This window comes from Hyla sarda, chromosome 4 (assembly GCF_029499605.1).
Source record: "Hyla sarda isolate aHylSar1 chromosome 4, aHylSar1.hap1, whole genome shotgun sequence".
Lineage (NCBI taxonomy): Eukaryota > Metazoa > Chordata > Amphibia > Anura > Hylidae > Hyla > Hyla sarda.
The window spans coordinates 77325170-77349730 of NC_079192.1; the positions used below are offsets into that span (position 1 = coordinate 77325170).

The 24561-nt window shown below is 39.9% G+C and overlaps 1 protein-coding gene across 2 annotated transcripts in view; it reads left to right on the plus strand.

Moving 5' to 3' along the window:
• ANXA4 (annexin A4) overlaps window positions 1-20923 on the plus strand; it is a 68571-nt gene extending 47648 nt beyond the window's left edge. For both annotated transcript variants that reach the window (XM_056571436.1, XM_056571435.1), the window contains 6 exons: window positions 382-438; window positions 7407-7500; window positions 8230-8325; window positions 11642-11700; window positions 16303-16425; window positions 20696-20923. In XM_056571436.1, coding sequence (XP_056427411.1) covers window positions 382-438; window positions 7407-7500; window positions 8230-8325; window positions 11642-11700; window positions 16303-16425; window positions 20696-20755 — 489 coding nt within the window. In that variant the 3' untranslated portion in view covers window positions 20756-20923. The remainder of the gene's footprint in view (window positions 1-381; window positions 439-7406; window positions 7501-8229; window positions 8326-11641; window positions 11701-16302; window positions 16426-20695) is intronic.
• Window positions 20924-24561: the final 3638 nt, after the last annotated feature.

Consider the following 24561-nt stretch of genomic DNA (forward strand, 5'->3'; position numbering starts at 1 on the left):
TATATTTTTATTAAAATTGGATGTCATTTCTGGCTACACATGCGCCCAAAAAAACAACACTAATAAAAATTTACAAGAAGCATGTGTATATATATAAAGATAAAACAGTTTGATGACATAAAAGCTTTATTCCAGATACGTCTCATCTATAGACAGACCTGTTTTGTTCCATAGGACTTCATAGACTCACAGCCGGCTTCTGATACGTTGTATAGAATACTATTTCAGCAGTAACACTCACATACTGTTTTCCTTGAAAAGAAACAATGAGAAGCTAGAGAGAATTTAGGCAATGGTAGAAATACTATGTTCTCTTTTGAAAGGGGGAAAAAAGATAAAATCCAATTGTGATAATATACTAACGATATTCGTATTCTACAGGGTGGCCGGGACCAAAGTGATAAGGTTGATGAATCACTTGCCAAGCAGGACGCCAAGGTACGTGTATTATCACACAGTTCTAGGGATGACGGTAGCATTTATCACCTGTAGACTAATATGGAATCCATTTAACTCATTGTGCACTTTTATTTTCATAAATTTATCTGTTAAAAAAAAATGCTTTTATAGTCTGTGGGTGATAGATGCCAGTGCTAGACACTTGTCACCTATTGGCCTTAAAGGGGTTATCCAGGCAAAAACTTTTTTATATATATCAACTGGCTCCAGAAAGTTAAACAGATTTGTAAATGACTTCTATTAAAAAATCTTAATCCTTTCAGTACTTATGAGCTTCTGAAGTTAAGGTTGTTCTTTTCTGTGTAAGTCCTCTCTGATGACACCTGTCTCGGGAAACGCCCAGTTTAGAAGCAAATCCCCATAGCAAACCTCTTCTAAACTGGGCGTTTCCCGAGACAGGTGTCATCAGAGAGCACTGAGCCAGAACAACCTTAACTTCAGAAGCTCATAAGTACTGAAAGGATTAAGATTTTTTAATAGAAGTAATTTACAAATCTGTTAAACTTTCTGGAGCCAGTTGATATATATAAAAAAGTTTTTGCCAGGAATACCCCTTTAATGGCATCCTTTTAACAGGCATGTTATTGAATAAAAACACATGGTATGTTTACAGAATTCCATTTAGTGAGATCCTGTGTGTGTGTATGTATATGTGTGTGTATATATATATATATATATATATATATATATATATATATATATATATATATATATATATATATATATATATATATACACACAATATATTATACAAAAAAAGAGGATTGCAGCAGCACACGTTGGTCAAAAAAATTGAGGCTCTTAGCGCACTTTTTGATCAAAACGTGTACCCCCCCCCCCCCCATCAACCACGGGGAGGTGGCCTCATTTAGGATGGGACCCTAACACAAATTCTGAGCCTAACACTCATATACACTCACCTCTGTTGGGCATATAGCCTCTGACTGGGTGACATGCTGGATCCATAAACCGTTTTAAACACCACCTATGAAAAAGGGGGAGGGGTGCACATCTAAAGAGGGTGCCATTCCCCCTGAGTTGTACAAACGAGCATAAAGAAAAATAGCCAGCACAACAACCTAATACATGGGTGCACACTGCTGTGGCAAATACATAGTGTGTGTGTATATATATATATATGTATATATGTATATATGTATATATGTGTGTGTGTGTGTGTGTGTGTGTGTGTGTGTAATATAAAGTTATCCCAAAAGAATACCATATTAGCCTGTGGGTGGTGGATGTCACTATAAAATGTCCAGTAAATAGATGTCCTTTATAGGTGATGTATGCGATAAGTGGATACCTAACCGGCAGCCATCACCCATAGGCTAATAAAACAGTCATTTGGTTGCCCCATAATGACAACAGCTTTTCATACTTTCTTCCATTAGCCAAAGTGGTGACTCAGCATGTCCATGGCCATTCATTTATTTGAACAGGCATTGTGTAATACCGCCATCTTTTCCCAGTGATAAAAGTCCATTGTCAGGGTCTCTGCAAAAAATTGGAATTTCCGAGGTGGAAACATCTGACACGGAAATTCTGCCGGGTGCTCGGTGCAGCAGCATCCTATTAAAAACAATGGTACTCTGCTGCAGGGGGATTTCCGTGCTGACTTTTATCTGTCAGATTCCGATCAAAGATCTATTTTTTATTAATCAAAGCAGAAGCATACCAGATCCTATCGACTCTTATGGAATCCACCAGGTTTTTATTGGTTAAAACCTATAGCTAGGTTCTATATTTCAACTAGTTATTCCTGAATTGTTGATCCAGAGAAAGAAATAACCATCGAACCATCCCTATGATATAGTAGCTATTCTGCCCATCAGGTTTGTATGAAGATAACTGATCGGCCATCTGACTATATTCTGGGCAGGATGTGTTTATAGATATAGCTGTTGTACTATGCTTGGTGTAAACTTCACATCACTCAAAATGCAATACAGCAGAACGTGTTGTGTTCAGACACCGAACAGCAAGGACCTTGTAGGGGGTGAGATCAGACGGCAGAAGCCGCAGGTAGAATTTCAATCTCATTACTGAATGTGAGCTCAGCATCTGTAAAATGAGTAAAGTCTTTACAAAGTTACTCGACATCTTAGGCAGATTATGTCTGGATAAAAACGTATTTTGACCTTTTTAAGAACATTTCCTTATTGTTGCTCTCCTTATCAGATCTGCAGAGTCTAAAATAAACTGCAGGTTTCGCATGGATAATTCCGAGCCGTCTGCAGAACATGTGAGACATCTGAAGCTTTTGTGTAGACAGCAGGAGTCGTCCTTTTGTTCTCCACCAAAAAACCCTCCGATTTGGACACTTTCTTGTTTCTTGCTGCTATATTTTATTTTTTCTTCCACTGCGATTATTCGCCCTGTGACATCCCCGTACAGACACACGCTGAGTTTTCCTCATCGCAAGGAATTCAACTCGCAGTTCTACATCTTCCTCAGTGAAGATGTTGCCTCCCTTTTTAGTTCAATCCCTTCTTTGTACTTCTGCGCCTTTTAGCACCTTGGGTGACAATTTTTACCGGGTTATGAATCCGATTCATCTGTCCCGGCATCATAGAAGCCTTTTCGGCAGGATTCCTTTTCATTTTCTTTAAGAAGAAATTTACTATTTTTAGTGGCTGCTTTTGCATCTGTGCTACAAATATGTAATGGCAAATAAAAACTTCCGCTGAGCTCATCTTAAAGCCGCTATTAAATATTTATGTTTTAGTAATTTCTGCAATTCCACTTGGGATATTAACAAGTATCTATAATTGGCATCCTTGTATATATGTGTGTAATATCATTCATTTTTCTACGAAAGGTTATTCTGAGACTGTAATGCTGCTAGCTTATAAATATTTAATTGGTGGGATGGGGGTCTACATTTCAGATAGCTATCCTTCTGGATCCCCATGTGCAAACTCTGCTCAGACAAAAAAAATCCACTGCTAGACACTTATGGCAGAGTATAGGGTATTTGAAATAATAATTCCTGGCACCAAAGGCTGTACTGTGGGCTGCGGATCTCCTCGGGCATGCCTGCTGCTCTTGTGTTGGGCCCACTGTTGCATTGTTTGTCATGTTTTAATCACTTTATTATATTCACTGTGTATTATGTTATTTATGTACTCTACCTTCAAGAAGGAGATGCAGTGATAATCAGGGGACCCTGTCTTGCCAATGGTAACCCCTAAATTCTCATGTATATAGTGTAGGCGGGGAGGAGTTGCCCCAGTTTAGTTGCAGTTCCAGTCTGAGCTACAGTGTGGAAAGGAGGTGGAAGTCGTGTGTGGTGAATACTTAGGGAAGTCTACAGAAAAGTCAGCCCTGCCATTCTGCAAGTGTTCCCCCTACAGTGGTGAGTCAAGCCCTGGTGGTGACAGTGATTGACCTTGTCAGAACCCTAGTCATTGTGGGAAATCTTGCAGTCTCAGAAATCAAATCCATATATTCCAGGTGGGTGAAAAGAACTGTAAGTCCCAGCAAGGCAACAGGGCTCCCAAGGATTACACTGCATCCCTTCTACTCTGCTCTATTCTGTGTGTTGTACCATCAGCACCTGCTCAGTAAAAGACAGTTATCAGTAACCCAACGTCGGTGTGTTTCTTACCCCCCCCCCCCCCCCTGTGTCTGGCCCAGGAGAAGCTGTCTCTACCTCTGACCTAACTAGCATCACGAATTGACAAGAATCCCTTGCACCCCCTGGCACTTCACTTCTCCAACCAATGTCTAATGTTTGGGGGGGAAGTTAGGAAGCCCCCATAAACAATAGATCATTGTTTTTCAACCAGGGTGCCTCGCTATTGCAAAACTACCACTGCCAGCATATTCTGACAGCCTTTGGCTGTCCGGGTATGCTGGCAGTTGTAATTTTGCAATAGCTGGAGGTACCATAGGAAACACTGCATTAGATGGTTGGCTGTTTACATTAAAGTGTTACTGTCATTTAACAACCCTTTATTTATTTATTATATTTTTTTTTTTTTCTTTTTAGGTTTTGATCAACCGGGGACTGGGTGCTGAGACCCCCACCGATTGTTAGAATAACCTGGGAGATACATTTTTCTTCTCACTGTAGATATATTATATAAAAAGTCTATGGAGTCTGTCTCCTGCAACAAGGAGAGAGACTAGGAGAGGAGAGCTTCTCCCAGCTTATTCTAGCAATTGGTGGAGGGTCTCCACACCCAGACCCCGAATAATCAAAAATGTTGACATGTCTCATGACATGTTACTGTATAACTCCCTGCTTTTCCATCAAACAGCTAAATAAAGGGAGTTGCGTTCTGTTCATTGTATCCCTCATGGTTGTGGCTGTGCCTTCTCCTACAGCTCAGTCAGTCAGTGAAGGGACCTCAGTCTTTGCATTCAGATAAAAAAGTACCTGTCACTAAATAAACTTTTCTTAACTAACTCAGGCTATGTTCTCTAACTACTCCTAACACCCCCCCCCCCCCCACAACCACCACCCTTAGAAAAATTATCAGAGCTTTAAATAGCTGTATCTTACCTTTATTAGATGCTATTAACCCCAGTTATGGTGAAACGGAGGCTTTACTGAGTATAAGACGGATAGAATTATCTTCACAGCTAAGGCCAGATTTCCCAGAGAGGTGGCCAAGTCCCAGAAGGACCTCGCAGCTTGCTGGACCAATATACTTGTAATTAACTTGACTTGAGATTGGACTTGACTATATGCAGGGCTTCACTAGTTTCAGTGACAGCAGACACAGACTTGATGCTGATCACTTGCACTGAGATCTCTGGTGGTTGCTGTGCTCAGTAGCAGATGGAATCTCAAAGAGAAGAGAGTGAATTGTAATGGCCGCCCCTTTTTATAGTGACATGTGACAACAAATCATGTGACTGCATAACATAACATGTGACAGACTTACACAGGTCCTTTGTACTACCTATACATTAGGATACTGTCTAGGCATTAAAGTGATATACACAACATTCTGGAAACAGGGGGAGACCCTGCAGGGGAGCCCCCAGGTCACTGAGGGTCTCAACCTGACAGGGCCTAAGGGTAGTACAGGACCAAGCATGACATCACTGAAGCCTGCTGGGGGACCACTTCCACCCTCACATTGTTGCAGCATTGTGATAAAGAGAAGACCTCAGGCTCTGTGCAGCAGCTTTCAGTCTGTGTATCTTTTAGTGAGGCTCTGTGCAGCTTTCAGTCTGTGCAGCTGTCAGTGGGGCTCATTGCAGCTGTCAATCAAGCTCAGTGCTGGGAAACACTTCCTGATTTTGGTCCCCTGCCAATACAAGCAGGAGACCAAAATCTGAGATTTTGACCAGCCGAAATGTGTTCTAGCCAAGAAGGGAGACCCCTGGTTGCCAGAAGTATACAGTAGAGAAACTAACATAACATGTTTTTTTTTTTTTTATTTTTTTCAAAGGAAGCCAATTACAGAAGTTATTTGGCATAAGGAATCAAATATCAAAAAGTATGTTTGACAGTGCCAATTTAAAGGGGTACTCCCATGGAAAACTTTTTTTTTTTTTAAATAAACTGGTGCCAGAAAGTTAAACAGATTTGTAAATTGCTTCTATTAAAAAATCTTAATCTTTCCAGTACTTTTTAGGGGCTATATACTACAGAGGAAATGCTTTACTTTTTAGATTTCTCTGATGTCCTGACCACAGTGCTCTCTGCTGACCTCTGCTGTCCATTTTAGGAACTGTCCAGAGCAGGAGAAAATCCCCATAGCAAACATATGCTGCTATGGACAGCAGAGGTCAGCAGAGAGCACTGTGGTCATGATATCAGAGAAATCTAAAAAGTAAAGCATTTCCTTTGTAGTATATAGCCCCTAAAAAGGAACTGGAAGGATTAAGATGTTTTAATAGAAGTAATTTACAAATCTGTTTAACTTTCTGGCACCAGTTTATTAAAAAATAAATAAATAAAAAAAAAACGTTTTCCATGGGAGTACCCCTTTAAGTGTTGTACCAGTCAGACCCCTATCGATTAGATATTAATGGCCAATGTTAATAAAACTTTGGATGCATGTCTGTCTGCCTGTCTATCTCATATCTATGTAAAACTCCTGGTATGCATGTTCCACCATAACTTTCAAATGACTGGAGATATTTTGATGAACCTTGGTACACATGTTGTTTATATGTCAGCTAAAAATATAGGATAGTTAAATCAACCCTAAACTAACCCTTTTATGCGGGGGGGGGGGGGGGGGGGGGTTTGTCTGATGTCCTATGCATATCTATGGGACTTCCAGCACATCTCTTAATCCCATTACTCTCAGGCTGCAGAGATTGCCCAGGACTTTAAAGCATTTTATACAGGAAGGTGCAGAAAATAGTAAGTGCAGGGGATGGGCTATCAGGATGAGATATGAGGTTGGAACATGAGGATGGGAAATAAGGTTGAGATGTAAGGAAGGGAAGTGAGGTTGAGAAATTAGGACAGTATATGATGTGATTGTCTCTGTTGCTTTTCTTCTCCCACAAGGTTTAGGTAGGAAGGGAACTCTGCTAGTAGACACATATAGTACATTCTAGGGTGAAGAGGTTTGATTCAAACACTATGCACATCACAGGATGCCTCGGTACAAGGACCCCCAGAGAAAAGTGGTGTTTTGTAGGGACTCTTCCCTCTGGCTTATAGATGATGGTCCTGATCATAGTTGAGTGAACCTAAGGTAATATTCTTTGAATTTAAGGAATCAACCACCAATTCAGAACATAACGTCTTTTACCTGACTAATTGAATCCATGCCAAATTTATTACATTTAGAATTGGCAAATATTACTATAGACTCTTCTCTCCAGTCCTGACTTGCTATCAATGGAAAAAGTAAAATTCTATTGCTATCCCATTTATGCCACTGAGCTCTACGTAGTAAAAGTGGTTTACCTTTTTTATAAAATGAAAGTATGCATTGCCTACTAAATGTGGCCTTTTCATGCTTTAGGACCTGTATGAAGCTGGCGAGAAGAAATGGGGAACGGATGAAGTCAAGTTTTTGACCATTCTTTGTACTAGGAACAGACAACATTTACTTAAAGGTAAAAGATGATCTCCTCCTGTAACATGGGCTTGTCTTAAAGGGGTTATCCAGGAAAAAAAACTTTTTTTACTTCTATTAAAAAATCTTCATCCTTTCAGTACTTATGAGCTTCTGAAGTTGAGTTGTTCTTTTCTGTCTAAGTTCTCTCTGGTGACACCTGTCTCGGGAACCGCCCAGTTTAGAAGCAAATCCCCATAGCAAACAACATCTCAACTTCAGCAGCTGATAATTATTGAAAGGATTAAGATTTTTTAATAGAAGTAATTTACAAATCTGTTTAACTTTATGGAGTCAGTTGATATTAAAATATTTTTTTTTTTTTCCTGGAATACCCCTTTTAAATTCTAATTTTATCCACTGGTTGTATTGAACTTGTTTAGTTTTGTTAACATGGTTTACTTGTATTGCTAAAAATAACCTTTAATAAATGTTAATCTTTTTTAAATGGTATTAAAAAAAATATAAAATTTTATACATTTTGAGCTCTAAAATTTCTTTTTCAGCAGTCAGAGCTTTGTTTTTACTGAGATAGAGCTCCAGATCTCCAGCATGGACATAGTTAAAATTATAAAATGTAGGATGCCTTAAGCTATTACTATTGTGAACTTTAGGAGCCATAGCCTTCTACGCTTTTTAGTAGTAGCTGCAGGAATCCAGCATAGTAACACAAAGTATATACAGGGGGGTTGTTTCTTGTTTACACCATTTTCTCTTCTTCTGTTTTTAGTGTTTGATGAATATAAGAAGATCGCAAAGAAAGACATTGAAGCGAGTATCAAGTCTGAGATGTCTGGTCACTTTGAAGATGCTCTCCTTGCTATCGGTATAGTATTGATCATACGGTTAGATTTTTGTTCTGTGTTATAAACCTCAATTATTTAGAGCGGTTTTAAGGCACACTTTTTTTTTTTTTTTCTTACTCTGTCTAAGGGCTAGAATTAGAGTCCTAGAATTTATCTATTATGTCCGTTACCTTTTTTAGGCTGCAAATTACAGTAGCACAACACAAGTGAATGTGGTTTCCAGAAATTTTGCGCCGATATTAGAGAACACTGCAGATTTTAAAATTCATTGCCGAAATACAGTGATCCCTCAACTTACAATGGCCTCAACATACAATAGTTTCAACATACAATGGTCTTTTCTGGGCCATTGTAACTTGAAACCAGACTCAACATACAATGTACAGACAGTCCAGATCTGTGAAACGTGTCAATGGCCGGAAGAACTGACCAATCAGAATGGGCATTCACTGGTAAAACCCCTGTATTAGGCTGGGTCCACACTACGTTTTGTCCCATACGGGAGCGCATACGGCAGGGGGGAGCTAAAAGCTCGCGCTCCCGTATGTGACCGTATGCGCTCCCGTATGTCATTCATTTCAATGAGCCGACCGGAGTGAAACGTTCGGTCCGGTCGGCTCATTTTTGCGCCGTATGCGCTTTTACAACCGGACCTAAAACTGTGGTCAACCACGGTTTTAGGTCCGGTTGTAAAAGCGCATACGGCGCAAAAATGAGCCGACCGGACCGAACGTTTCACTCCGGTCGGCTCATTGAAATGAATGACATACGGGAGCGCATACGGTCACATACGGGAGCGCGAGCTTTTAGCTCCCCCCTGCCGTATGCGCTCCCGTATGGGACAAAACGTAGTGTGGACCCAGCCTTACTGAAGTGCATGCACCGAATTCCTGTCTGGTAGCGCCCCCTACAGTACAGGGAGGTATTACATGTTCTGTACTCTTTACCTGTACCAGGGTTTCCTGCTCCTTTGGACACCAGGTGAGGGCGGCTCCATGTTACTTTTTTAGGACATTGCGTACACTGTTCAGGACCCCGAAAAAGCTCCTGTCCTCTACATAGACCAGTGTTTCCCAAGCAGGGCACCCCCAGCTGTTGCAAAACTACAACTCCCAGCATGCCCGGACAGCCTTTGGCTGTCCGGGCATGCTGGGAGTTGTAGTTTTACAACAGCTGTAGGCTCCCTGCTGTGGAAACACTGACATAGACAGTGATTTACAGCTCCCAGCAGATCTTTCTTACCTTTTATATGTAAGGATTTGCTTTATCTATATTAGATATCTACTTATTTTTCTTTAAACCTCACTTTTTTCCTATTTTTGGATGAAATTTTGGTGCCTTTAGAACCAATTACCAGGTTTCCATAGAGTTCTGGTTTCAACATACAATGGTTTCAACATACAATGGTCATCCCAGAACCAATTAATATTGTAACTTGAGGGACCACTGTACTGTTATTGTTGTGTTTTTTATTTTTTTGTGTTTAGAGATTTTACCTTTTGCAGAAAAAAACACTTTTGCTACAAAATATGCATGTAACACATGTGAATTTTGCAGTAGATTTGTTATAGATTTACCAAATAATCTTTACCAGAATGTATCCACCATGTCAAATAGATATACTGGAATTTGGTGTTTTCCCCAGGGTAACTACAGTTATATACCCAGTGCTGCTGCTGCTCCCCATATAGTTATAGTGAGAGAGACTTGCACGTGGTCGTATTAAGGTGGATATCTGTCTGACACTATGCTGGGGAGAGATGTCTGTGTGTAAATTAAAGATGGCTCTGCAGAAGTCCGATCAGAACCTTAAGACAAAAACAATAAATAAAAAGTTATAAACAGTGAAACCTCTCCAAAAGATCACCTCCTTTAGAAAGACCACTCTGATATAAAGAAATTGCAAATTTTTTATTTCTGAACTGTGACATCACTGTAACAATTAAAAGCAGTGAAGAGGTTCAACAAGGCTATAGAAGACTTTAAAGGGTTACTGACTATTAGAATAAACTTTTACATGTTCCCCACATATCAAATGTTTTTTGATCTCACTAGGTCTCATTACTGGTTATAAGCCAGGGCTGTCAATCAAATCCACGCTTTTTCTCTCTGTTTATGTAGACTGGGGAGCCTGGGAGCCAAGCGTGCTGCCCCTCTCTTCCCCGGCTTATATTTAGCAATTGTAGTGGGTCTCGGGTTTTGAGACAAGGTGCGATCAACATTTTTGACATGTGTTTTGGGCAACAAGTCAAACAGTAACTTTGTTAGATGAACTGGTACATACATTTCAAACCCCTCAGGGTCTTTATCACACAACAGTATCATGTTGTGGTGTCCCGGTACAGGACATATCCTGTCCCTTTTGTCTGGAGTCCCCTCAGCCAGAGTCCCTCCATGCTAATGAGCTCTCCTGAAGGGCTAATCCCTAGTCGCCTCTTAATATGTAATATTCAATGTATATAATTATATATGGAATTACTCTAGGATACCTCTGTATAGGACCTTAGAGGTCACATGCCTTTAATTTATGTTATGCTATGGTTTAAGGACCTTGGGTATATCACATGACCCAAGAGTTCCAGAGATCAGGACTGACAGGTTTGGCTATCCAATGAGCTTTGTCCCACCCCCTTAATTTATAAGGGGCTGCTGCCACTAAATTCTCTGTCTTTGTTCCGGATTATCAGAGAAAGCACATCTCAGTACAAATCATCAATTCAAGCTAGGCCTGAAGCCTTATCTTCCGCAGCCACTAAACCGTGAGTCATCCAACTCAAAACTACTAAAATCCTGTGTGACCACTGCAACTCGATTATCCTCAAATCAGTAGCACAGTGGCTAGCAAATCAAAGCTCATTGTACTTGGAAGTCCCAGCAAACCTGTGAGGAACCTGAACTATGGTCCTTTATACAAAGACTGTTCTGTTTCCTGCAGTTGCATAAAATATGCAGTAAAGTTTATTCTGGTTTTCATCAAATATCTGCTGTGGACATTCAATTATTTCTCCCTACCGTTTCTGGGACGGTTGGCGGTAGGACCATAACTCTAAGGAAACCTCATCCTGGTGTCACGACAACATAGAGTTAATACCAACATACCCTACACTATTACCTGCACCACCCAGTCACCACAATGTCATGTGCCAGTTCATCTAATGAAGGTTTGAAGATGGTTTTTACCACCAGATGCTGTTGTATTTTCTCCATCTTGTTTTTGTGATGTCACTTTCTACTATGAAACTATCCTATATCTTAAAGGAGAACTCTATGAAAGAGACCTTTTGAATGGATAACAATGAAATGTGTTTCTAACCTACATGTTCTCTTCTATTTCAGTAAAATGCATCAGGAGTAGACCCACTTACTTTGCGGAGAGATTATATAAATCTATGAAGGTGAGTTGTTCACAGCTAAATGAAAGCGTATACTACATCTAACAAATCAATACAGGAGATCAATAAGAATTCCTCTAAGGAGGGAAATCCCTTCATTAAACGCCATACAGAACTACAGGTTATTGACCACGGGTTGTTCTTCTGACAGGTCTTCTCAGTATTATTATATTAGTTCTGAGAATTCCACAACTAATGATATAAAAATGAACCGGAGTTCTTGGATTAGTTGTATATATATTTTTTTTCCCCAAATTTCATTTATAGATCTTAAAACCTGTGGAGCACTTGCTGTGTTCACACCATCATAGGAACAGAACAGTGGAGACAACTTTGCCCTCTTCCCCCTCTTACCAGGTTCTCCATTTCCCAAATAGGACACCACATCCAGTCGGCACTACTCTGTAGTGTCACTTACCAATTCACACTGGAGTTTGTGGGTGGACCGGATGTTACCTTCTTAATGTAACTCTATGAAACTTGCTGAGCATCTCATAGAGTAACACTGGAAAAGTTACTTCTGGTCCAAATAGTAAGTACTGTGGGAACTGGCAATGCCATTTGAATGCAGCGAGGACTGGAGCCTGCGTTGTTCTGGGTGAGACAAAGTGCCAAGAAAGAGGGGGGCAGGGCAGCTATACACTCGCCATGCTTATGCTGAGAGGGTAAAGTGTTATGGCTTGCATTTCGCTTTATACCAGTCCACCACTAGACATACCATAAACTACTTTTGGAGAAAACTTTATAAAAGATCCTCTTACTATGTGTTTCTAAAGATAATACGTATATTAATATGAAATACATATGATATGACAATGTGCTCTTTAGCACAGTGGATCCTTCCATATAGATGACAAGGAAGAGTAGACACCTTCACGGTAAGCAGAGGTCACCTAGTCTTACATTATTAGAGATGTGTGCTTTAGGCTCACCTAAGCATCCTTATTATAGCATAGTATCCTCTGGAGCCAACTATTGGTGGTAGCTACACTAGATGTGCGTAACACCTTTAAAAAAAACGAGATTCTTCTTCGATCACCTTTTTAGACAGCTGTTTCAGGGTATCTCAGACTGCTGCCCATCTCTACATAAACTCCCACACTACATATGAGTGCTGTGTCAAGCATGCCAATAGTTTCCATTGAAACCAGTAATAAGTGCCACCTACTTATTTTCTGTGCATATTTATGCAGCCTTATCCAAATGAGTGGAGCAGCTTATGGGGGCGCCATCATGTTGTGAGCTTCTGTGGGATAGATTGGGGATTAACAGCCTTTTATCAATGACTGACATAGTGTATATAACCTAATAGTGACATAATGGGTGCTTGTTTACTGTACACGACCTGTTTTGTGAGTATACATATTCATGAGGGAAGTGTAGTGTGAAGGTTAAGATGGCAATGTGGGAATATGACTTGATAAGAATTACATGATACTTTCGGTCCTGTGTCACTTTGCTGACTACTTTCAGAGGGAATATGCCGTCTGAGGCACTCTCCTGGTAATGCCTGGGTATTTTTCTCATTCGCTGAAGGATTTGCTCTTTTTCTAAGCTTCAGTGAAGCTGAACCACATGTGACAAATGTGCAGAGAAGCGTCGGCTCTGCTTGGCATTCATTACAGCTCTCCTGTCTGCTCAGAGCTGGAGAGAGAGCTAAAGAGATGGAGAGCGGGCGAGATTCATGGGGCGACAAATAATGGATGAGAAAAATGAGTTGCTGTATCTACAACTGTGCCGTATTTTGAATGGAATATCCCCCCCCCCCCCTATTGTAGCTCTTATCAGAAAATATAAATTAATTTAATTGGATATTTAAAGGGGTACTCCAGTGGAAACATTTTTTTTTTTTTTTTCCAAGTCAACTGGTGACAGAAAGTTAAACAGATTTGTAAATTAATTCTATTAAAAAAATCTTAATCCTTCCAGTACTTAATACCGGCTGTATACTAAAGAGGAAATTGTTCTCTTTTGGGATTTCTTTTGTCACGACTACAGTGCTCTCTGCTGACACCTCTGACCATTTTAGGAACTGCCCACAGCAGCATATGTTTGCTATGGGGATTTTCTCCTGCTCTGGACAGTTCCTGACATGGACAGAGGTGTCAGCAGAGAGCACTGTGGTCAGACTGGAAAGAAATACCAAAATAAAAAGAATTTCCTCTGTAGTATACAGCCACTAATAATGAGTGAAAGAATTACGGTAAGATTTTTTTAATAGAAGTCATTTACAAATCGGTTTAACTTTCTGGCACCAATTGATGTAAAAAGGAAAAAAAAGTTTTTTCCTTTTCCACGGGAGTACCCCTTTTAAAGGGGATCCACAGGATGATTTATGATTGTAATAAATATAACACTTGTGTTTCCAACATGTGCAAAAGCTTTGCTGGAGCTCACTTCTCCCCCATGTAAAGACACAACAATTGGAAGGGTCAATTTTATTATAAGTGGGGCCCCCTCAGGAGCAGCCTGGATATATAATTGATCACCTGGGAATTTAAAGTTAATCATTTCACTACCTGAGACTTTAACTATGTTCACAAACAGTATGTGGTCCTTTTTTTTTTTCTCTTACCCACAAAGCTGTTTGAGGTAGCTAACCCATTAATCAAAAATATATATATATATATGTATTAATCCAGATAACCAGCCAAACAGAAATCTCCTTCTGCCATCTGTAGACAACTGGTTTAGGGTTCTTGGCCCTCATCTGCACAGAGCTAATGTACTAGTTGGCTTGTGGAGAGGCCATTGTGGGTGTGACGGGGATATTATTAGTGTGTGGTCACATTTACCGTCTGAGGCTGTGTTTGTAGCCTCCATTTGTAGCCCAGTCAGATTTAAAGGTAGGAAAACTACTGCTAAATGCTGTGCATGTCTGTCAAAATGATGCATACCACAGTGGTAACCAGAAGCAACCCACTATATAGGTCAATAGGGGAATTTTTTTTTTCTCTCTGCTCAAAATAGGAAAAAGTTAGTATTTTTAAGAAAAAATTGTATATAACTAATACATATAAAGCAAGTCCTTACATATAAAAGTAAGCACCTGTCCTGTAGAGGACATGAGCTTCTTCAGGGTCCTGTACAGTACACACAGTGCCCCAAGAAAGTAACATGGAGTTTCCCTCCCCTGGTGTGTAAAGGAGCAGCCAACTCTGGCACAGGTAAAGAGTAGTACAAAACATGTAGTACCAACCTGTAGTGTAGGGAGGCGCTAACAGACAGCCAGCGACCTTGCAGAGCTGGACTGTCTGTAGCATTGTATGTTGAGTTTGAGTTACAATGATCCAGAAAAGACCATTGTATGATGAGAATATTGTAACCGGAGGCCATTGTAAGTTGAGGGACCACTGTATAGTGATCCTTAAACAAGAAAAATTACCATTTTGCTCACAAATCAGATCACTTCGTTAAACAGCCACTATCATTTGAACAAACTTTGCTTAGAGGAATAGTACTAGCGAATAAAATAAACTTTGTGTATCCTATTAAACAAAAATTATTCTTTCCTGTTATCAAACATTTTTCCCCCTCCTTCTGCTGCTTCAAAAAGCAGCTCAGCTTTGTCCTGTGTCTATAAGACAAGCAATACAAGTCTATGGAGGGGGAGGAGGAAGCTCTGCCTACCAGCTCTGGGAGAACTGAAAATTATAGATGAAACCTGCAGAACGAAATTGTGCTGAACAATACTGTATACAAGTTATATACTGGCCAGAAATAGTGCTGCTCCTCGCATATACACAGGGAAGCTTATCCTGAAAAGTCACCTTAAGTGTCTATTCACACGTGCAGTATTCTGTGCAGATTTGATGCGCAGGATTTTCTGCTGCAGATTTCAATGTAAACTGAACACAGCTTGAAATCCTGCACATCAAATCTGCGCAGAATACTGTACGTGTGAATAAACCCTAAATGACAAGTACGGTTTAGGTTTTAACGGTTGCTATGGGAAAGTTTTTAGGCTGGTATCTAGCATCTACAACCGTGGAGACTAATGGAGACTAATTTTTATGATCTCTCCTTATAGTCAGTGAATATTATATAGTTTGTAGTAGATATAAAATGTACAAATACACTGTATTGAAATGCATGATGTTTGGTAAACTATGTAAAAGGATCACCATTACAATACAGATCTATGCATAACATTAAAGGGGTATTCCAGGCAAAACTTTTTTTTATATATATCAACTGGCTCCGGAAAGTTAAACAGATTTGTAATTTACTTCTATTAAAAAATCTTAATCCTTCCAATAGTTATTAGCTTCTGAAGTTTTCTGTCTAATTGCTCAATGATGATGTCACGTCCCGGGAGCTGTGCATGATGGGAGACTATCCCCATAGGAACTGCACAGCTCCCGGGATGTGAGTCATCAGAGAGCAGTTAGACAGAAAACAACAACTCAACTTCAGAAGCGAATAACTATTGGAAGGATTAAGATTTTTTAATAGAAGTAATTTACAAATCTGTTTAACTTTTCGGAGCCAGTTGATATATAAAAAAAAGTTTTGGCCTGGAATACCCCTTTAACACTGCACCTAGCATCCAGAGGAAAAATATAGAATTAGGTATGAATTTACATGTATGTGTTTACCTCACAGGGTCTGGGCACCGATGACAACACTCTGATCAGAGTAATGGTCTCTCGATGTGAAATCGACATGTTGGAAATCCGCTCAGAGTTCAAGAAGTTGTATGGAAAGTCTCTGCACTCCTTTATAAAGGTGAGAATGCCAACTGCAGCAACACAAACAATAAAGTATCTGGCATAGGCCTAGAATGGTCATGAAATGTCTAGTACTCCTACAACACAGTTAAAGAACAGGACCCCAGTTGGCTTTTGGAAAAGGTCTAGTTGAGTTTGCCCATCACATGTAACTCTAGAATTGCATATATTTTTTTTTATTTTGATACAGCCATCTTATCATTTTTCAAAGAATGTTAAATTTTTTCTATAAATACATGTAATAGGTCTACAAACCATTTCCTATTGATTTCAATAGAAATCAGAAAGCATCTTTTTTATAGCCTTAAAGCGTACTGTCAGAGCCAACAAAAAAACATATTTTTTTTAAATATATAACTAAGTACCTAATCCTGACCATGTACATCTAATTTTTGTGTCTAGCACCTTTTATTTTTATTTTTTTTATTACACTTTTAGTTTAGTTCACTAATCTGAATTCCTCTCAAAGGGAGGGGGCGTGGCCTCACTGTGCAGGTCTCCGCCCCCTCCCTCAGTTTGCTGTCTGCTCACATCTCCCCTAGCATTAGCAAAACCCCAACTCCCAGCTTGTCCTCACTGACAGTAGCGGGACACAAGCTGACAGTGGGAGGATTTTTCCTCCAGCTGTGAGCCCTGCAGTGACACCTGTCAATCAAGGGAGTGTGTCCATGACATAGGTGATGATGCATGGACACAGCAGGACTACCATAATATGTGTCCAAGCAGGCAGGGGGGGCAGTTGTTTGACTGGCATTTTCAGAATGAAATACTGAAAATTTTCTAATGAAAGCTAATGCAAAACCTATTGGTTTTGCATGCTTTACAACATATCAAAATTTTTTGTATCGACAGTGCCCATTTAAAGGGGTTCAACCAAAATTAGGGCTTATCACCTGTCTGCTCAATTCACACTCTATAGGAGTGCTGAATAAGTGCTTTATTGGCTATCTCTGTACTTTTATAGAGAGTTGGGGTCTATTCACACGGCAGAATTGAATTGCGGAATACTGCCTCAAATTAAAGCCCATAGACGTCTATGGGATTCCGCATTCCCATTCCGCTTGCGGAAATTCAGAAGTGTGAATGGGAGTGCGGAATCCTATAGAAGTCTATGGGCTTTAATTTGAGGTGGAATTCCGCACACACGGAAATTCTGCCATATGAATAGACCCTAAATGGAGCAGCAGCATGTTAGGTCATCCGCCCAAGGGAACAAGAGACCTCTGTTTTTGTGATCAGTGGAGTTCTAAGCAGTTGGATCGCCACCAATCAGATAGTTAACTGCTATTCCGTAGATAGTGATGATAACATAATTTTGGCATAACCCATTTAATGGGAACCGATCACCAGTATTAGGCTGCCCAAACCATGGGCAGCATAAAACAGGTGCAGGCATTTTGATCCCCCCCCCCCACTATGAATTATTCTGAGATGCTTAGACAGTTTAGAGTAATCATAGTTTAAAAATGCATTTGGGACCCAGGTAACTAGTTGTCTGGGCCGCTCTCCACCTGTCCATCTTAAAGGGGTACTCCGGTGGAAAACTTTTTTTATTTTTTTTTGAACTGGTGCCATAAAGTTAAACCGATATGTAAATTACTTATATATATATTTTTTTTTTTTTATCCTTCCAGTACTTATTAGCAGCTGTATGCTGCAGAGGAAATTCTTTTCTTTTTGAATTAATTTTTTGTCTTGTCCACAGTGCTCTCTGCTGACACCTCTGTCCATGTCAGGAACTGTCCAGAGTAGCATAGATGTGCTATGAGGATTTTCTCCTGCTCTGGACAGTTCCTATTATGGGCATCAGGTGTCAGCAGAGAGCACTGTGGACAAGACAAAAAAAAATTCAAAAAGAAAAGAATTTCCTCTGTAGCATAGAGCTGCTAATAAGTACTGGAAGGATAAAGATTTTTTTAATAGAAGTAATTTACAAATCTGTTTAACTTTGTGGCACCAGTTGATTCAAAAACATTTTTTCCACCAGAGTACCCCTTTAATTTAACCAACACTGATGTGAACTTAGCCTAACCCAACCTAAAAAATGTTTTAAACTTCTTTTTGAATGTGAAATAGTACTGAATCAAATCAATAGCAGAACATGACCAAACTCTCAACACTAGTGTGAACAAGAGCCATAGTAGGTCTGGATTGTTGTTGTGGAGGATGACTAGTTCTATGAACACTCCAGTTACTAATACATTGCTTGTCTTAATGTTATAAGCTGACGGTGCTTTGTAATACAGCGCGAGCGCAGGTGCTGGACTGCTGGCCTGAGACTATACAATGGATCCGTACTAAGTGATAGATATAACACGTACGTTATAAAGCAATGAATGCATAGACGGTCTTCTCGACAAATTACTATATATAATCTGTGTCAGGTGCTAAACTTAAAAGGGTACTCCACTAGAAAACATTTTTTTTAGATCAACTGGTGCCAGAAAGTTAAACAGATTTGTAAATTACTCCTATTAAAAAATCTTAATCCTTCCAGTACTTATTAGATGCTGTATGATACACAGGAAGTCCTTTTCTTTTTGAATTTCCTTTGTCTGACCACAGTGCTCTCTGCTGACACCTCTGTCCATGTCAGAAACTGTCCAGAGCAGGATAGGTTTGCTATGGGGATTTGTTCCTACTCTGGACAGTTCCTAAAATGGACAGAAGTGTCAGACAGAAAGGAAATTCAAAAAGAAGAGAAATTCCTGTGGAGCATACAGCAGCTGATAAGTACTGGAAGGATTAAGATTTTTTAATAGAAGTAATTTACAAATCTATATCAATAGATAGAGAATAGCAGGCGGCACTCCAGGTACTTGTGCAATAAAACCGCTTCTTTATTTGCTCGATTAGCAGGTTACAGCAGAGAGGAACACCAACAGTTTCACGTCAACTAACTAGAACGCTTTCTCAACTAGAACGTCAAGCGTTCTAGTTGACGTGAAACTGTTGGTGTTCCCCTCTGCTGTAACCTGCTAATCGAGCAAATAAAGAAGCGGTTTTATTGCACAAGTACCTGGAGTGCCGCCTGCTATTCTCTATCTATTGATATTGCTTTATGGACTGTGTCTATTTGAGGCAGGCACCGGCAGTGCTACCGTGGATGGGTGGTCTCGGATGATCCTGGACTCAAGTGTGTATATGACTGGCTGGAAAGGTGCATGCAGTAATTACTCTCTCTCTACGTTTTTTAATTTACAAATCTGTTCAACTTTCTGGCACCAGTTGATCTAAAAAAAATGTTTTCCAGTGGAGTACCCTTTTAAGTAACACATCTCTCCCTGTACACTGCTAGGAAGAGACTCATCCCTCAAGCTGACCTGGTGGAGAGTTACTGGGTCCCGGTGGCATTTTTAGTCTATGATTACTCTAAACTGCTTGAGCATCTCAGTAATTCATAGTGTGTCAGGATCGCAATGCCTGCACCAATTGTATGCTGCCCGCAGTCAACATAAAACTGGTTCCCTTTAAGGCTAGGTGCACAGGCAACTTACTGCTTCTCCTGATAACGCTGGAATTTACTGCTTTAACTAAGCAAAGCATATACGTTAAAGGGGTTATCCAAGATTACAAAAACAGAGCCCATATCTTCCAAAAAATAGCACCACACCTGTTATCAGGAAGTAAATGGAGCTGAGAATATGAGAAGTTTTAGAAGCTTTGATATGGGGAAAATACTCACCATATTTCTGATTGATGTGTATAGAGAAGAAGAAGGGGTTGTTATAAAAACTGAAGGAAACAGAGGCAATAGCATAACAGTTAGCCTAGGTTTTCACACAGGTTTTTTTTTGTGAAACTTAGCCTTAGGCTCCTTTCACACTATATGTTGCTCAGTTTTAAAGACCCGTTATAATGTCCCGTTAAGAAAACCCGTTAAACGGTCGTTACAAAATCCCATTCATGTCTATGGGATTTTGTGATTATCCATTAACACTCGTTATAGCCCATTATGAATAACGGACGTTATTTGTGACGGGAGAAAAATTTGTGCATGTAACGTTTTTTATCCCGTCAATAATTACGTCTGTTCTTCATAATGGGCTATAACGGGGGTTAACGGATAATCAAAAAATCCCATAGACTTGAATGGGATTTTATAACTGCCGTTTAACGGGTTTTCTTAACGGGACATTATAACGGGTTTTTAAAACTGAGCAACATATAGTGTGAAAGCCGCCTTAGACAGATCAATGTGGTTGCTTTCTATGGCTGTATGATGTTTTGACATATTTATTTATTTTATTTTATTTTTTGCTTTCCAGGGAGACTGTTCTGGAGATTACAGGAAGGTTCTCCTGAAACTGTGTGGAGGAGAAGACTGAATAATTAATTTCCCAAAAGGGTATCTCCTAAGACTAGGAAATTTCCTCATGTCATCTCATACATGCACCAATCTTGTATTGCTAGCATTAAAAATAAATGTACTTTTTTATGCTTATATGAGCTATAAAGTTTAATTAAATATACATTTTTACATCTGCTGATTTAAGGATTTGTTGTTGGCTGATGCTTTTTTTTATGATCCATTTATATTCCAATGTTTAGCATAATGTTCCTGCTCCTCATTTACCAGTGATATAGCTAAATAACCCTGTTCTATGTTTTTTTTTTATTTTGTCTGCCAACACATGTAATGGAGCAGCCATTGTATATGGCATTACATTTTTACAGGCAAGCATTTATGATCAGCCATTTTTCAGTCTTTTATACCAGAACAATGCTGCATCCTTTAGAATGATGTATTTTAACCCCTTAAGGACCGTAGCGTTTTCCGTTTTTGCATTTTCGTTTTTTGCTCCTTGCCTTTAAAAAATCATAACTCCTTCAATTTTGCACCTAAAAATCCATATGATTGCTTATTTTTTGCGCCACCAATTCTCCTTTGTAATGACGTCAGTCATTTTGCCCAAAAATCTACGGTGAAACGGAAAAAAAATAATTGTGAGACAAAATTGAAAAGAAAAAACGCAGTTTTGTAACTTTTGGGGGCTTCCGTTTCTATGTGGTACATTTTTCGGTAAAAATTACACCTTATCTTTATTCTGTAGGTCCATACGATTAAAATGATACCCTACTTATATAGGTTTGATTTTGTCGTACTTCTGAAAAAAATCATAACTACATGCAGGAAAATTTATACGTTTAAAATTGTCATCTTCTGACCCCTATAACTTTTTTATTTTTCTGTGTGTGGGGCGGTATAGGGCTCATTTTTTGCGCCGTAATCTAAAGTTTTTATCGGTACCATTATTGCATGGATAGGACTTATTGATCGCTTTTTATTCATTTTTAAATGATATAAAAAGTTACCAAAAATGCACTATTTTGGACTTTGGAATTTTTTTACGCGCACGCCATTGACCGGGCGGTTTAATTAACGATATATTTTTATAATTTGGACATTTCCGCACGCGCCGATATCATATATGTTTATTTTTATTTACACTGTTTTTTTTTGTTTTTTTTTATGGGAAAAGGGGGGTGATTCAAACTTTTAATAGGGGAGGGGTTAAATGATCTTTATTCACTTTTTTTTTTCACTTTTTTTTTTTTTTTTTTTTGCAGGGTTATAGCTCCCATAGGGACCTATAACACTGCACACACTGATCTTTATCATTGATCACTGGTTTCTTATAGGAAACCAGCGATCGATGATTCTGCCGCTTGACTGCTCATGCCTGGATCTCAGGCACTGAGCAGTCATTCGGCGATGGGACAGCGAGGAGGCAGGTAGGGACCCTCCTGCTGTTCGGGATGCCGCGATTTCACCGCGGCTATCCCGAACAGCCCACTGAGCTAACCGGCATGGTTTCACTTTCACTTTACACACGGCGTTCAACTTTGAACGCCGCGTCTAAAGGGTTAATAGCACATGGCACCGCGATCACTGCCGCGCGCTATTAGCCACGGGTCCCGGCCATTGTTGGAGGCCGAGCCCGACCCGCTATGACGCCGTGGCCCCGGGTTATAGATCGGGAGCGGACACATGACGTTCCTGTACGTCATGTGTCCTTAAGGGGTTAAAGGGGTATTCCAGGAAAAAACTTTTTTACATTTATCAACTGGCTCCAGAAAGTTAAACAGATTTGTAATTTACTTCTATTAAAAAATCTTAAACCTGAAGTTAAGGTTTTGCTTTTCTGTCTAAGTCCTCTCTGATGACACGTGTCTCGGGAAACGCCCAGTTTAGAAGCAAATCCCCATAGAAAACCTCTTCTAAACTGGGCGTTTCCCGAGACAGGTGTCATCAGAGAGCACTTGGACAGACAAGAAAAACCTTAACTTCAGAAGCTCATAAGTACTGAAAGGATTAAGATTTTTTAATAGAAGTAATTTACAAATCTGTTTAACTTTCTGGAGCCAGTTGAGATATATATATATATATATATATATATTAAAAAAGTTTTTTCCTGGAATACCCCTTTAAGGGTTTGTTTACACAAGAAAGTCTTTTTATTCTATGTCTTCCTGGGGGAAACCACGTGTCATCAGCATTTAGAGATCCATTAGAATCTAGCTATCTGGAAGCTGTAGCGCTCCCAGTTATACCACTCTGTGTGCCGAAAAGGTTTAACTATGTTGGCTATCCCCGATGTGCATCGAAATGCGTTGCATTCTGGTCAATGAACTTACCTTGCATCCATCCACCTGTCTGGTCGATCAGCGCCGGGAACCGGGTTCATCTGAAGCCAAAATTTCCTATTGTCTGGAGAGTTGGAAGGCCCCCTGAACATTAATGTCAAGGAAGAGAAGGGTCAGGCATTTCAATTGCCGGACCCTATTGGCAATGACTTACCCCTACTCTCTCCATAAGAACATGCAAACATTTGGCTGAGCTGAATGTTTGTATATGGATGGATAGGGAGTAATAGCTTTCAGATAACAACCATTGAAGATGTATGGCCACCTTTTAGTGAATCAATAGGTTGCAATAAAGGAGTTGACAGAAGGTCTGAATGGTGCCCTGCTCAAATAATGTCAATGGCCTTGGAGTTCCCATCAAAATGAGATGGCCTGTGGTTAGTTTGCAATAAGGGGAATCCGCACAGTCACCCTGGTATAAAGGCACCGGACTAGCTGTTCAAGGTAAAAAAAGACACAGCCAGACACTTTTGCTGATGGTTTCTCTGCCCATGTGCAAAAAAAAGGACCCTTATCTTTTTTGCCATCAGTGGCTGATTGGAGGGTCACCATAAAAAAAATACACAGACTGCCGACCCCCCTAACTTTGGTGGGCAAAGGTGCCTTTATTTGTATGTTCCAAATTAGGAATATCCATATTTCTTATCCTTAACTTCTGCAAGGATGTGTGGATTTTCACTGATCCTCAGGTCGTAGTCACCAGGTACACTGTTGGGAACATCTGGAATAGAAGGTGAAGCAAAGTCGAGAATTAAGCTGGAGGTCCTCACGGAGAGAACTGTCCGCTTCCAATAAGCCAGGAGGATGAAAAGACACAATCAGGAGATGGGCAATGGGTAAACACCATGGCAACATGTACCAGGCAATCTAAAAAAGTAATACCATGGCAGAATCCAGAGGCAAAGCTAAGGTTATAATCAGCAGTATGGACAAAACTGACCCGTAATGTTACCTGTGATCTAAAGCTGGCAAGATGAGTAACTAGTTCATAGAGACAATAGACCTTATTCAGTCATAAAGGTTTATGGTCTTCTGCTGCTTCATGATGCCATCAGAGCACACCACTCACAGTGGAGATGTGACCTGGTGCACAACTATGTCCAGAATGCCAGTGGCCAATGGAATATGGCCCCAGAATGGGAGAAGAGGAATAAGTCTGACATAATAATGGGCCTCTAATAATGGACATATGCTATGAGGATGGCTGATCGCTTAGGGTAGAGGAACTGGACCTGTAGTGGCCATCTGGGTTTGTTTTACATACTTGGCGAAATTGCTTTGTCTGTCCTTTGCGACATTTCCTCCTTTTATTCACCGATTCATCCCTGATATGTGTTTATTAGCTCTTAAAAAAATGTAATGCCTAGAATGCCATGGCTCTTAATTAGGAAAATTGCATTTATTTCCTCTCGCCCATTTGGGATTTAACTTATTCATAAAGCCTTTACTAACTATAGAGCCGTGTGTATGGAAAGAGATGCCTGTA